This window comes from Capsicum annuum, chromosome 6, assembly GCF_002878395.1.
Source record: "Capsicum annuum cultivar UCD-10X-F1 chromosome 6, UCD10Xv1.1, whole genome shotgun sequence".
Classification (NCBI taxonomy): domain Eukaryota; kingdom Viridiplantae; phylum Streptophyta; class Magnoliopsida; order Solanales; family Solanaceae; genus Capsicum; species Capsicum annuum.
In genome coordinates, this window is record NC_061116.1 from 1,573,165 (window position 1) to 1,588,271 (window position 15,107).

General features: G+C 34.0%; 1 protein-coding gene across 1 annotated transcript; it reads left to right on the forward strand.

Moving 5' to 3' along the window:
- The first annotated feature begins 435 nt into the window (after positions 1-435).
- On the forward strand, positions 436-7,801 carry LOC107873732. Its single transcript, XM_016720681.2, has 9 exons — positions 436-595; positions 1,774-1,890; positions 2,480-2,789; positions 3,148-3,604; positions 4,296-4,395; positions 4,527-4,586; positions 5,607-5,690; positions 6,457-6,564; positions 7,322-7,801. Exons 1-9 carry the CDS (start codon positions 524-526, stop codon positions 7,634-7,636), a joined length of 1,623 nt encoding a protein of 540 aa, XP_016576167.2. The 5' UTR covers positions 436-523; the 3' UTR covers positions 7,637-7,801.
- Positions 7,802-15,107: the final 7,306 nt, after the last annotated feature.

A 15,107-nucleotide genomic window follows, 5' to 3' on the forward strand; every position in this document is an offset into this window, starting at 1 on the left:
CCTATGTTACCATCACAGACCCCACAAAAATCACAAACATAGGTTACACCGCCAACTTTTTAGAGTCGTATCAACATAATTTGGATCACAAACTCTAATACAAATAATTTAAAAAATATTTAAAAAAAATTATGATTAAAAAAAGAATATTCTTTGACTGTTCAAATAATAACTAAGACAAACAAATTAAAGTAAAACAAATATATATTAAATGTTTTTTCATCATATAAAATTTGAAATGAATTTTATAGAATCCATAGCTACAACCCCTTGTGACTATAGGACAAACGGTTGAATATTTAAATAGTTCATGGACATCACGTCTATGTCACCTCAATTTGTTCTTAAAAGTTTGTTGGTGCAACTCACGTTCACTTCATTCATTTTTTAATTTTTTTTTATATTTTTTGCATTAATTATTTCATATCTTAAATAAATATGTGGATGAACCAAATATTCACAAGCATCTTGGCTAAATATTTTTGAATTTTGTGTGAAAACATTACTAGTATTTTGTTTTTGAATGATGAAATTTGAAGATTTGTTGATGCAGCCAAGCGATGAGAAACAGAAAAGAATACTTCTTGAAGAAGAGGTAATAATTACTATATCTAGCTATGTGTTTCTGAGCCGAGGGTCTATCGGAAACAACCTCTCTACTTTAACTGAGGTAGTGGTATGGACTGCGTACACTTTACCCTACCCAGACCCTATTTTGTGGGAATATACTAGGTATGTTGTTGTTGTTATATCTAGCTATGTGTTTTTGAGTTGAAGGTCCAATCTCTCTACTTTATCTGAGGTAGCGGTATCAACTGCGTACACTTTATCCTCCCCAGACCCTACTTTGTAGGAATATACTGGGTATGTTGTTGTTGTTATATCTAGCTATGTCGTGTTTGGGCATGACCTTAGATAGGAAGGTGTGGAGGACGTTAAATAGGGTAACGGTTAGCTGGAAGGAGTGCGTCGATCTTTGAAGGTAGAAGTGCGTGTTGTTTTTGTTATCTGGGTTAGTAGTCGTAGTGCTACGTTTGTACTGTCTTGTCCTTGGAGTTTCGATGATGTTTGTTGTTTCATGTAGATCGATTGATTGTTTAGTTAATACTACCTACTAAGTCTTTTTCTAGACTGTTTTTGTCTTGAGCCAAGGCTGCATCGGATACAACATCTTTACCTCATCTCTGAGGTAGTGGTACGGATTGCGTATACTTTATCCTCTCCAAACCCCACTACATAGGAATATTAGTAGATAGGAGTGCGTTGTTTTGTTATCTACACTGGCAGTTGTAGTGCCACGCTTGTAGTGTCTTGTCCTTGGAGTTTCGGTGATATTTGTTGTTTCGGGTAGATCGATTGTAGTATATATTATTTTGTATTAGTCTTGTTTAGATAATATGTGTTGTTTTGTTACTACCTGCTAAGTCTTTTTCTAGATTGTTTTTGTTTTGAGTCGGGGATATCGGAAACAACAGCTCCACCTCATCATTGAGGCAGTGGTACGGGCTGTGTACACGTTACCCTCCCAGACCCCGCTGCATACGAATATACTTGGTATGTTGTTGTTGTTGTTGTTCTTGTAGCTATGTCGCTCCGACTCTTCAAAAGTATTGTTCCATCCGTGTCGCAATTCTGTAAAAAATGTGCTATATTTTTTAGACTTTCCAAAATGTACGTTATCTATCTGTGTCGAGTTCTCCGAAAATGCATGCACTTTTGAACAATGTGACACGTGCACCCGATGACATTTTTGAATGTTCGTATTGTTAACAGGTTGAGGAACTGAGAGAAGAATTAGACGGACAACTTCAGCTCAAAACAGTGTTGCAATATGCATTACAAAGACCAAATGTTGGTTCTTGTCCCTGCATATCCACCCTCCCTCGCCGGGTACGTTTCACTATCAGAAAATCGCTAATTTTTGTTTAAAGTTTTTGGTTGAATCAGTCTAAAAATTGGCGCGCTCTAATTTTGACGAACTTTGGCACAAATTTCCGTAAAAAAAAATTAGCGATTTTCTGATAGTGTTACATTTTTAGTTTGAATTTTTGTATAGAGATAGTCAAATAGATACTAAAGAAAGAAATTGTTTGAATGCTGAATGGCATACATATGTCTTCCACTTCTATCATTATCAGAAAATCGCTAATTTTTCGTGGAAAATCGCTCGTCGATAACATTTCCAATTGCTTTTTCGTCTGGAACTCCTTACCGACGAGCCAATTTCAAATGGGATATCCGTAAAAAAATTAGCAATTTTCTGATAGAAATTTCTTATGTAGTTTGAATTTTTTTTATAGACATAATTAAATAAATACAAAAGAAAGAAATTGTGTGAATGCTGCATGGCATACATATATCTTCTGTTTCTTTCACTATCAAATTTACTAAAGAAATCTCTAATATACATCTATGTTTGTTGGTACTGTCGTTCGATTTTTTTCTTTATAAATTTTAAATTTTGAATACGTGACTGCAGGTTCAACATTTGTTGGAAGAGGTGGTGATGGCGGAGGAAGAGATAGCTTGGCTAGAGAGAAAAGTCGACGCGCTAAAGAGGAAGCTGTACCGAGAGAAAGAATTGGCCGAAAAATGGGAAGTGCTGCCACTTAAACAAGTTCAGCATCAACAGCATCAGCGATTGATTTCAAAGCCCTTACCTCCTCCACGACCCGATAGATCACAAAACTATCAACTCAGAAAACAATATAGAATTCGAAAAGACAGAAGAGCCTCTGTTGGTTCCTCCATCGACTTCCACACCATTTATTCTCCGATTAATCTCAATGGTAAGTCGATTAATGCTCGCGAAAGTTACATATTTGATCGTTCGAAAAAAATAATTACAACGATACTAGCTACATATACACTTGCTAGTATAAAATATGTATACATGTACCGATATACACTAAATATACATTATCGTATATTATTTTGAAAGAGAACTATACAGTGTAAAATCTCTTAATTGCCTAAATATAAAAGTAGGCCCCACAATGTTACCAAGATAACAGACGCTCTGATAGCAATTTGTAAAAAAATAATTTATTGACCCAAAATCTTACAAATTTCTCTTAATAGCTAGTAGCATCCAAATATATTAACACTATCAATTTTTTTATTTTTTTTTTTATTTTTGGAGTTTAGAGGAGGAAATAGTTGAGAGTAGTTCAAGAGGTTCAAGAAATTGGCGCAGGCACCACAGCCAGCCAGTAGATCTAGAAACGGATAATGAGACGCCAAATAAGTTGTCAGAAGAAGTACTCAAATGCTTAATAAGTATATATCTCAAGTTAAACAAGGCATCGTTGGAGAACCAAAGTTCATCAACTATTTCAACTTCCATTGCAAAACAATCTCAAACTTGCTCGAAGAAATCCAAAAGCAGCTTCATATGCAGCAAAACTTGTACATCATCTGCTGCTGATGCTCCGATTTTCGCGCTCAACGATTACGCATCGAATCTTGATCCTTATGGGATCTTGTTAGACACTGATGGAATTCAGAGAGAGATTGGATCTTACAAGAATTTCATCCAAGTCTCAAGAACTTCTATTAACACGTGTCATATATCCGAATGTCTTCCCCAAATGGGAAAGTTAAGGTACCATTCTCAAAAATTCACACTATAAAAAGAACTGGAATTAGCTATGAATTTCATCTCTAATCTATTGTTAAATTGCTCGTACCTAACATATTCTTTTGTTAATTCGTTGCTAATCTGTTGCTAAATAGCTCACAACTGACTTATTCTTTTGACAATATGTCGCTAAATTGCTCACAACTAAAATATTTCTTTTGATAATCTGTCACTAAATTACTCGTAGATTACAGATTTTATCAATAATTTGTCGCTACATTCCTCATAGCTAACATTTTCTTTTGATAATATGTCGCTAAAATTGCTCGCAATTAACATTTTTTTTTTTTAATATTATGTCACTAAATTGATCCTAGCTACCATATTTTTTGATAATCTATCGGCTCACAGCTAACATATAGTTTTGATAATTTGAAGCAATATTAATTAACATGTTTTGTAGATAATCTATCACTAAATCGCTCATAGCTAATACATTCTTTTGATAATCTGTCACTAAATTGCTCGCAACTAATTAACGTATATACTTTTAATTATAATTTGTAGCTAACTCGTTGCTAAATAGGAGTAACGATGAATTTTGCTATTGGAATTTGTCCGTCGCTAATTTCATTTTTTTTTTAAATAATGAAAGATAGATGTCAAAAATATTAAATTGACATTATATTTTCTATTTTTTTCTGAAATTTTTTAGGTCTATGGTGCAAAAATTCAGCAATGTTGACATAACTTGCTTGACCTACAAGCAGAAATTGGCATTTTGGATCAATGTTTATAATATCTGCATAATGCATGTACAGTAAGACATGTTAATTATTCAAATAAAAATATAAATATTGAAAAAAATAATTAGAGAAAACTACAAAAATTGATGTATAATAATAACTGATGATGAAATATAATTCTTTGTATACGTTCAATCCAGGCATTTTTACAATATGGTTTGCCTTCTACAGAAGAGGAACAATTATCTCTCGTAAATAAGGTACGCACATAGTTTATTTCACCGCGAAAAAAAAGGAAAAAAAATTCGAAATATACCTGAATTTTGACGAAATTTGTTGTAATGCGCCTCAACTTTGTGGGGGAACTATGACCCTGCTCGACTATCTATTATCGTATTTCTGTGGCATATATTTGACCAGTTAGACCACAATATACGCGCACTGAGCGCGTAAGGGTCTGAAGTGGTCCAACTGGACAAATATATCTCACAGAAATACGGTAATAAATAGTCGAGGGAAGTCATGGGATCCCCACGAAGTTGAGGCGTGTTACAACAAATTTCATCAAAATTTATGTATATTTCTAACTCTTTTCCCCAAAAAACAAAAAGAAAGAAAAACTGAAATTCGTTACGAATTTCATCTCTAATTTGTCATTAAATTGCTCATAGCTAACAGAGTTTTTTTGATGATACATTAGGGGTGGATTTTGCTTAATTTAATAGTACTTAAATTCAAACATTTTATTCTAAAACTTGAGTAGAGCATCTAGTACTCGCCTGAACTATGACCAAATTTGCTAGGACACATTTTAACTTCACGGTGTTCTATTATCCCTTTGAACTCAATTTAGTGTATTTTGTCACCCTTTTTAGCTTATGTGACACCTTTTTAGCTGACGTGACACTTTTGACGTGAGTTTCATTTTTATGTAATAAAGTTGTCATGCCAGCACAAAAGAGTGACAGAAATACGCTAAAATTGAGTTCAGGGGAGTAATAGGACCCATGTGAAGTTGTGTGTCGTAACAACTTTAGTCATATATAGTTCGATGGGATACTGAATGCTTATTTTCTTAAAATGGTATTAGGATACAAAGATGACACTACAAGAAAAACTGGAATGAGCTACGAACTTCATTGCTCATCTGTCGCTAAATAGCTCATAGCTAATAATTTTTTGATAATTTATCGCTAATCCTTCGTTAAACAGGACTATTGGCGGCGAATTATGTTATTTAGCTATAGTATTTGTCCGTCGCTAATTCCTGTTTTTTGCAGGCTGCCATAAATGTTGGTGGTATTGTACTTAATGCATTAGCCATTGAACATTTCATCCTAAGGCATCCAAGGGATATTGAACATGTGAGTATGTAATATAGCTCTAGATAAACTTAGGCATAACACATAAACAGACACTGCACGCAAACGGTCAAATTTTGGCCACTTTTGGCAAGTAAACATTTAAATTATATCAGCTGACAAGTAAACAATATTATCCAACTTTGATTAAACGCGTTTAGACATGTCAACTCTGCTTCATTGTGTCAGTTGAACAGTTCAACTTTTCGAGGGTTTATGGTTGTTGGTGCTTATCATTGTACTGTCATAGTATTGTAGTCCCTGCTTGTGATATCTATCATAGTCTGTCGTTTATTGTGTTTCGATCATCACACGAGTTTGTTGTTGTTCATGTTTCTTTCTTGTAAACTTTGCATTGTTCCCTTATTAGTTGCTATATTTTCTTCACCGTCTCCTTCTTCTGCGTACTTGAATTGCTACACTTGAGACGAGGGTCTTTCGAAAACAACCTTTTACCTTTCCGAGGCAGTGATAAGGTCTGCATAGAATGTATCTTCCCCAAACCTCACTTGTGCAATTTCACTGGTTATATATGTTGTCGTTGTTGTCAGCATTAGGCGTCTATAAGACATCGTACAAACGAGTTAAGAGTGTTTAGTTATCAACTGAAAACAAGCTGAAGTATCTAGACGTGCATTCTTAAAGTTAAAGTATTTACTTGTCAACTGAACCAAATTTTGATTTTGTTTATGTATTATGTCATAAATTATACTTTCATGACTTATATTTTGATTTAATTTCACTAAATTCAAATTATTTTATTTTAAAGGGTTTGACAGATGATAATGAAAGATTTTTGAGGAATGCTTATGGTCTTGAGTATCCTGAACCTAATGTCACCTTTTCACTATGTAGAGGAAGCTGGTCTTCACCTGCAGTAAGTTCGTTATAATTTATGTGACACTTTTTTTTTAGTCGGTTTTCAATGAGACCTATCTATGTCTCGTAACAATTTTGACTTTTAACTTTTCGTTTTACGTGTTTTGATGTGATTTATAATCGCATAAATATCTTTTAAATATGAAAAAAATGATCCCTCAAGTTTGTGAATATGTTCAAAATAGTCCCTTGAGTATACAACATACAAGATCACACTAGACACTTATACAACAAAAAAATACCACAAATTATACATCAAATTGTTGCATTATACTCTATAAATAAATAAAAAGTAGCAGAAATTACAGAAATTGTACCCCTAACGCGGGCTCTCGCTAATTTCTTTTCTTGATAGTTTCGTCAAATTTAACAGATAGAGTTCGATAAATATTTGACGTAGACTAAAAGTGTTAAACTTTTATCAAACTTAAAGAATCAAAGCTGTTCAATTGCATACTTAAGGGATTGTTTTCAACTTACCATCAAACTTAAGAGACCATTTTTATTATTTTTCGAATACTTACTTCCAAGTTAATCGTCCAGCACTCAATCCAGAACTATGAACTATAACAATTTGGTATCAGAGCCCATTACCCACAGGTCCCAGGATCTTGTTTTTGATTACGTCTATTTCCATATCGCCAAAAAACTTTGGCGCTCACAATTCTTAAAAGTCTTTCTTGTATTCAGTCAAACACCTTCATAGTGAATGCGAATTCCTAGTGGTGTTAACAATGTTGTATACACTATTTCAGCTAAGGATATACACAGCAGATGAAGTGGCGAACGAGCTAGAAAGAGCGAAAATGGCATATTTGGAAGCATCAGTAGGAGTGACAAGTAAGAAGAAGATAATGGTACCAAAGCTAATGCAATGGCATATGAAAGATTTTGCAGATGATATGGAATCACTTGTAGAATGGATGTATAGCCAATTGGCAAGTTGTTGCTCTTTGAAAAAATCTATGATGGATTGTCTTGGCGCAGGCGAAAAGAAATCGCTATCGATTGCTAAGATGATTGAGGTTCAACCATACGCTTCGGAATTCAGATACTTACTTCCTCTATGATCACCAAAACATCAGTAACAATAAACAAACCAAAAAGAAAAACCGACGACCATTGATGACCTTAATAGCAGGCAAAAAGCCTCGTTTGTTTGTACTTGATGAAGAATTTAATTTTAATCATTTACATCTCATCTCAGTCATTATGAATTTTAATTTTTTTCTCAACCTCGTTTGAAATTTGAACGGAAAATGGAGAGAAAAATGGTGGAGGGAAGGAGACACTAATTTAGAAAGTGTACTTCCAAATTGGAAAGTTCACTAGAACTTTGGAGTGTTTTAAATAAAGAATACTTACTCCACATGGATAGTGAGGCAAGAACAAGGTGGTGCCTCGCGTTGTCGGCGTCGCTCGCTCGACTTCGGCTTCGGAATTGGATTCAAAGGAAAAATGACAGGAACGTAGAAAAAAAAAATCTGTGTTTTATCCTCCCTTTATATGCATGTATACAGCTAACTGTTGCAATGTTTCGAACTTTGGCTTCAGCTTCGGATTTGGATTCAAAGGAAAAATGACAGAAACGCAGAAAAAAATTCTGTGTTTTATCCTCTATTTATAAGCATGTATACAGTGAACTGTTGCAATATTTCGAACTGAACTGATGCAATGTTATGAACTGATGCTTCGGAAAGATGCAACCATTCTGTCAAATGACACACTAATTTATAAAATGACATGCCTGTTCGAAAAAGACACACTGTGTGGGCAAATAGACATGTTTTTTCAGGAAAGGTTACACCTTTTTAAGTGAACCATTGCCACTTTTCAGAAGAGGCATGTTATGGCTATATAAACCTGCTTTCATCCACAGGTTTAGACATGAAAATAATTTCTGAAACACAAACTCTTCTTGTCTTCAAATATTCTATGTGATCAATCAAACTGTTGAGTGAGTTTGTAGAATCCGACAATTTGAGGTACCTCTATTGTTCGGATTGAAGGCTATTTTATCCTGGGAGGAAGATTCCATAACCTCGGGTACAGTGAGGAGAATTATTCTTTAAGGACACTCCGTGAAGTCGGAGGACTTGGTCTAAATTTCTATTTCATCTTTTTCTGAATATTAACACACTTCTAAGATAGATTATTCATAATCTAGTGTTGACGGTGTTAAGAAACTTCATAAGTTCTTGTCTTGAACTTGAACTTGCTTTGAAGTTTGTGTTGCTTATATACAGATTCTTGTACCCGAATACATACAAAATAACAATCTTAAGGAATAATTCAGAATCTATATTACTTGTTTTTGGAGATTAAAGCTTTAAGTTTTCTACTCCGTTGAAATTTAACTAGTGATTAGAAGACATAAAATCTTCGTCACAAGTTTAAAATTTACTCGGTTGACAATTGGAAGTCATTAAAACTTCATTGTTAACTAGAAACAAGAAGAAGAATTTAAAGTTGCTTAACTTTATAAGTAGTATTCTGAAAATACTAAATATTATTGTCTTGTGGTGACAGAAAAAATGACTAACGAAAGTCAAATGCAAGATACGGCTACGACTGTGGGGGCAACTAGCATTGATTCAACAGGTCGAGCAAATGCTCCGTAACCAATGGCACCTACGAAGAAGCTTGAAAAATTTGTGGGCATTGACTTTAAGCGATGGTAGCGGAAGATGTTCTTCTACCTCACAACACTATACCTTCAAAAGTTTACTAGTGAGGATGCTCCTGAGGTGCCCGAGGGAACCTTGGACAAAGAGCATTTCATGATTATAGAAGCTTGGAAACACTCGAACTTCCTTTGCAGGAATTATATATTGAGAAGTCTCCAAGACGACCTCTACAATGTTTACAGTAGAACTAAGACATCGAACGAACTGTGGGGGGCACTAGAACGAATTGGTTGTCTCTCAAGTGTAGGAATTGCAAGTAATCATCCACGATCTCCTGACGGAAGGTATATCTTTGAAAAATACCTTAGTTGAACAAATTGAAAAGGTTCTTAATACTCACATAAACTGTTTTGTAGGTTTGATTGTGAATGATGCTTTCCAAGTAGCTGCGATAAATGAGAAGCTACCACCGATGTGAAAAGACTTCAAAAACTACTTGAAGCATAAACACAAGGAAATGACTGTCGAAGATCTTATTGTCTGACTGCGTATTGAAGAGGATAATAAAGCTACTGAGAGAAGGTCAAAAGAGAATTCTACAATTAATGGAGCACATATTATGGAAGATGACCAAAATAATTCTAAGAAAAGGAAGAAAGTTGAACAAGGAAGCAATCAACCCAAGAAGAAATTCAAGGAAAAATGCTTCAATTATGGCAAGATTGGCCACAAGTCCACGAATTGTTGCACCCCAAAGAAAGGCAAGAAAAAAGATCAAGCAAATATGCTTGAGTCCAACAAAGAATGTAATGATCTGTGTGCTATGTTCTCAGAATGCAACTTGATGGGGAATCCTCGCGAATGGTGGATGGATTCTGGTGTCACCCTCCATGTGTGTTCCAACAAAGAGTTTGTTTCGTCATTCGCTCCGGCTTAAGTAGAAAAAATTATTTACATGGCTAACTCTGCTACTGCTAAGGTAGAAGAAACAGGAAAAATATGCTTGAAAATGACTTCAGGAAAGGTCTTGACACTTAGCAATGTCTTGTATGTTCCGAAGTTACGTAAGAATTTAATTTCTGTTTCACTTCTAGACAAGAACGGATTCAAATGTGTAACCGTTTCTGGAAAAATTGTAATTAGCAAAGGAGAAATGTATGTAGGAAAAGGCTATCTCACCGAGGGCCTTTATAAGATGAATATAATGAATGTTGAAATAAATAAAACTTCAAATTCTTCTTATTTACTTAAGTCTTATGATTTATGGCATGAACGTGTTTAGGTCATGTTAATTATAAAACGCTATGAAAACTGATTAACTTAGAAGTTTTGCCGAACTTTGAGTGCAATAAATCAAAGTGTCAAACATGTGTGGAATCAAAATATGCAAAGCATCCTTATAAGTCTGTTGAAAGGAATTCCAATTCCTTAGACTTAGTACACACTGACATTTGTGATATGAAGTCAGCACCACCACGTGGTGGGAAAAAGTATTCCATAACTTTTATTGGTGATTGCACTAGATATTGTTATGTCTATGTGTTAAATAGTAAGGATGAAGAAATAGATGCATTTAGGCAATATAAAACTGAAGTTGAATATCAGTTAGATAAAAAAATAAAAATGATAAGAAGTGATAGGAGCGGAAAATATGAATCTCCCTTTGCCAAAATATGTGTAGAGAATGAAATCGTCCATCAAACTACGGCTGCGTATTCACCTCAATCTAATAGAATTGCAAAAAGAAAAAACCGAACTTTGAAGGAAATGATGAATGTCTTACTTATAAGTTCCGGTTTACCACAAAACTTATGGGGGGAGGCTATCTTTACAGCCAATCGTATACTCAATAGAGTTCCCACAGTAAGACACAATTAATTCTTTATAAAAAATAGAAATGAAGGAAACTCAACTTGAAATATTTCAAAGTGTAGGGGTGTCTAGCAAAGGTCCAAGTTCCTATGCCTAAGAGGGTTAAGATAGGACCTAAGACTGTGGACTGCGTGTTCATAGGATATGCTAAAAGCAGTAAGACTGTGGACTGCTTGTTCATAGGATATGCTAAAAGCAGTAAAACATATCGATTTTTGGTTCATAAATCTGAACATCCAGATATAAATGAAATACGATAATTGAATCAGATAATATTGAATTCTTTAAAAATATTTACCCGTATAAAACTAGACATGAACAATCTAATGGAGGATCTAAATGACCTCGAGATGAACATATTGAGAATATACATAATGAAGAGAATCCAAGACTTAGTACACGTCAAAGAACTTCTACTACGTTTGGATCATATTTTGTAACATTTCTGTTAGAAAATAAGCCTCAAACATTTAAAGAAGCGATGCCATCTTCAGATTCATCCTTTTGGAAAGAGGCAGTCAATAGTGAGATTGCTTCAATCTTAAGCAACCATACATGAAAATTGGTTGATCTTCCTCCAGAAAATAAACCTTGATACGAGTTCGACCACGAGGATGGACGAGAACGAGTGCGTATTGAATCTGTCCGAGGAAGTGCACAAGTGAAGTGTGAAAGAGTGCCTAAATGCACTAAAAACAGCCCCTAAGTTACACTTGATGGGCACCTCACCCTTGAGGGGTATTATGGTCATTTTGTATTCGATTTTGTAATGCTCTCTATATAAAACCTCTTAGGGTTTTTAGTCTTAGATGTTTATTGATATTAAAAGTTGTAAGAAGAACATTTCTCTCTTGTGAGAAAGGCCTATGGCCGAAACGTTGTAACTAGGATTTCCATCTTGAGCGTGAAATCATTCGTGTTGGATTTATGCTTGGAACGTTGGGTGCTAGAGGAGGTTGAGGTCTCTCTTGTGCTCACCGAAGAGATAGGTATTTTTAGTGTGTAGTGTTAAGGTCCAATAGTGGAATAGGCTCTTGGGTTCTTAAGATTATACCTTCACTTTGTCTATCTATCTATCTTTACGTACATTTCTTGGACTCTTTGTTGTTGTTCTAGTCAAAACCATGTGTTGTTGTTTCTATTGTATTATTGTTCATCTTGTTCTTCATCTTGATACTCTCTTTGTTAGTTTGTGGTGGTTGTTTTGGTGTCAAATACACCATTATTATCTCGTATTATTGTTCTTGTAGTGAATCCGAGAGTGGTCTCCAAAAAGGTCCTCGGATCCTTAAGATTAGCGAACTGTTCCAATGTTTCAAACCGAACTAATGCATTGTTTCGAACTGAACAGATGCAATGCTATGAACTGATGCTTCGGAAAGATGCAATCATTTAGTAAAATGACACACTAATTCATGAAATAGCATGCCTGTTCGAAAAAGACACACTGTTTGGGCGAATAGACATATTTTTTCAGGAAAGGTTACACCTTTTTCAGTGAACCATTGCTACTTTTCAGAAGAGGCATATTATGGCTATATAAACATGCTTTCATCCATAGGTTTAGACATGGAAAAATAATTTCTGAAACACAAACTCTTCTTGTCTTCAAATATTCTGTGTGATCAATCAAACTGTTGAGTGAGTTCGTAGAATCCGACAATTTGAGGTTCCGCTGTTGTTCGGATTGAAGGTTATTTTATCCTGGGAGGAAGATTCCATAACCTCGGGTACAGTGAGGGAGATTATTCCTTAAGGACAATCCGCAAAGTCGGGGGATTGGGTCTAAATTTCTGTTTCATCTTTTTCTGAATATTAACGCACTTCTAAGATAGATTATTCTTAATCTAATGTTGAAGGTGTTAAGAAACTTCATAAGTTCTTGTCTTGAACTTGAACTTGCTTTGAAGTTTGTGTTGCTTATATACAGATTCTTGTACCTGAATACATACAAAATAACAGTCTTAATATCATTAACAATAAACAAACAAACAAAAATTGACGACCATTGATTTTTTTGCATATGTTACCAAAAATGTTTGATTTGAAGTACAAATTCCATTATATATTTTTTCTCAATCTCTCACAATGAACTTAATAGTAGAAAAAAAGCTTCGTTTGTTTGTACTTAATGAATATTTTAATTTTAATTATTAAGATCTCAATTGTTATGGATTTTAATCTTTCCAATACTTGCTTCTCCTATGAACAAGGCTTCATTTGTTTGTAGTTAATGAAAATTTTAATCTTAATCATTCAAATCTCAATAATTAAGTTTGTTTATTTTGAGTAAAGCATCTAGTATTCCCTGAGCTATGATCAAATTTGCTATGATATTCCTGAATTAAATTTAAGCGTATTTTTGTCAATTTTTTCAACTGATATAATACTTTTTGTCAATCTTTTTAGCTGACATGACACTTTTAATATGGGACTCATTTTATATAATAAAGGTGTCAAATCATCATAAAAGGGTGATAAAAATACGTTAAAATTGAGTTTGAGGGTACTAGGACCCCTGTGAAGTTGGAGTGAGTCGTAACAACTTTGATCATAGTTCGAAGGGGTACCAAATGCTTATCTCGGTTATTTTTCACGCTTGAGTTTTAATCGTTCAGATCTGAAGCTCTCAAAAAAGAAAAATAAAAGTGTTCAACCTTATGTCTCAAAATTTTGCTATAACAGACAAGAAAATATCTTATTTGTTTGTACTTAATGAATTATCTTAAGCATAATCATTCAAATCTCAATTACTAAATTTATTTATCTTTTCGATTTTGAATTTTAATCATTCATATCTTAACTCCGATTTTGTATACGGAGTTAATGCATATTTATTTGTTCGATGTTAATTTGTAATATACCTAGTTAATATATGTCCAATCATTAAGAGAATTAATACAGGGAAAAAGGACATGACATGACCATTTAAAAAAAAATTGCCCATAATTGAAAAGGTGGGCATGTTGTAGTCAGTCGGCTAAAGTAATTCCCTTTTTAGCCATTTGGCCCAATTGGACACATGCAGTTCCTATACTCAATTGATATACTTTTATACCAAATTGATACACTTTTATACTATATTGATATACTTTTTTAAAAAGAGAAAGGAAATTCTATGCAAGCACATGCAGTCTCTATATCCAATTGATACTCTTTTATACCACAAAATACACTTTTATACTACATTGATACACTTGCAGTGTCCATATACTCAATTGATACTCTCTTATACTAGATTGATACATTTTTAGAATGCATGTAAAAACTATATAGAGTCGTATAAAATATGTATCTAAATAATAATTGTAGTTAAAAATATAGAATGTGTATAAAAATATTGTAATTATTAGAGTAAATACATAATTACTCCCCTGATGTTGGTCTAGATTTTCAAAAAGACACCTAAACTTTGAATTCGACCTATTACCCCACGATTCTTACTTAATCCGTTGCAAATACACCATTTTTCGCTAAATCTCATCACAACAAAGAGAGTGAACACACGCACCAATCAGGTGTTGCCACATGTCAATACGTTTAGTTTATATATTGTTTATTTTTTTAATAAAATTTTACTTTTTATTTAATTTAACCCCCCCCCCCCCATCCAGCAACTCCCTTCCCCCTTCCCCCCCCCTCCCCCCCCCGTCCAGTTCCTCCATTAAAATGGAGCTTTACGATCTCCATTTTAATGGAGCTTTAAGCTTCATTTATTTTCTTCAAATCAATTAAAAAAATAGTTTTATGATTGAATTGAGTTTTAAGGATAGTTAAATGATTGGATTGAGTTTTAAAGATAGTTAAGTGAGCTTTAATGGAGGAGCTTTAATGGAGTTTTAAAGATATTTAAAAAAAAAAACCTTCAATGGAGCTTGATAATGTTGCTCTAATTGATGTTATTGTTGTTGTAATTGATGTTTTTATTGTTGTAATTGATGTTCTTGTTGAGTTATGGTGATGAAGAAGAAGACAATAGGGGTAGGGGGTGGCGGGGGGGGGTGTATGAAATAATTTTAAAAAATTAATAAACATTTTTTTT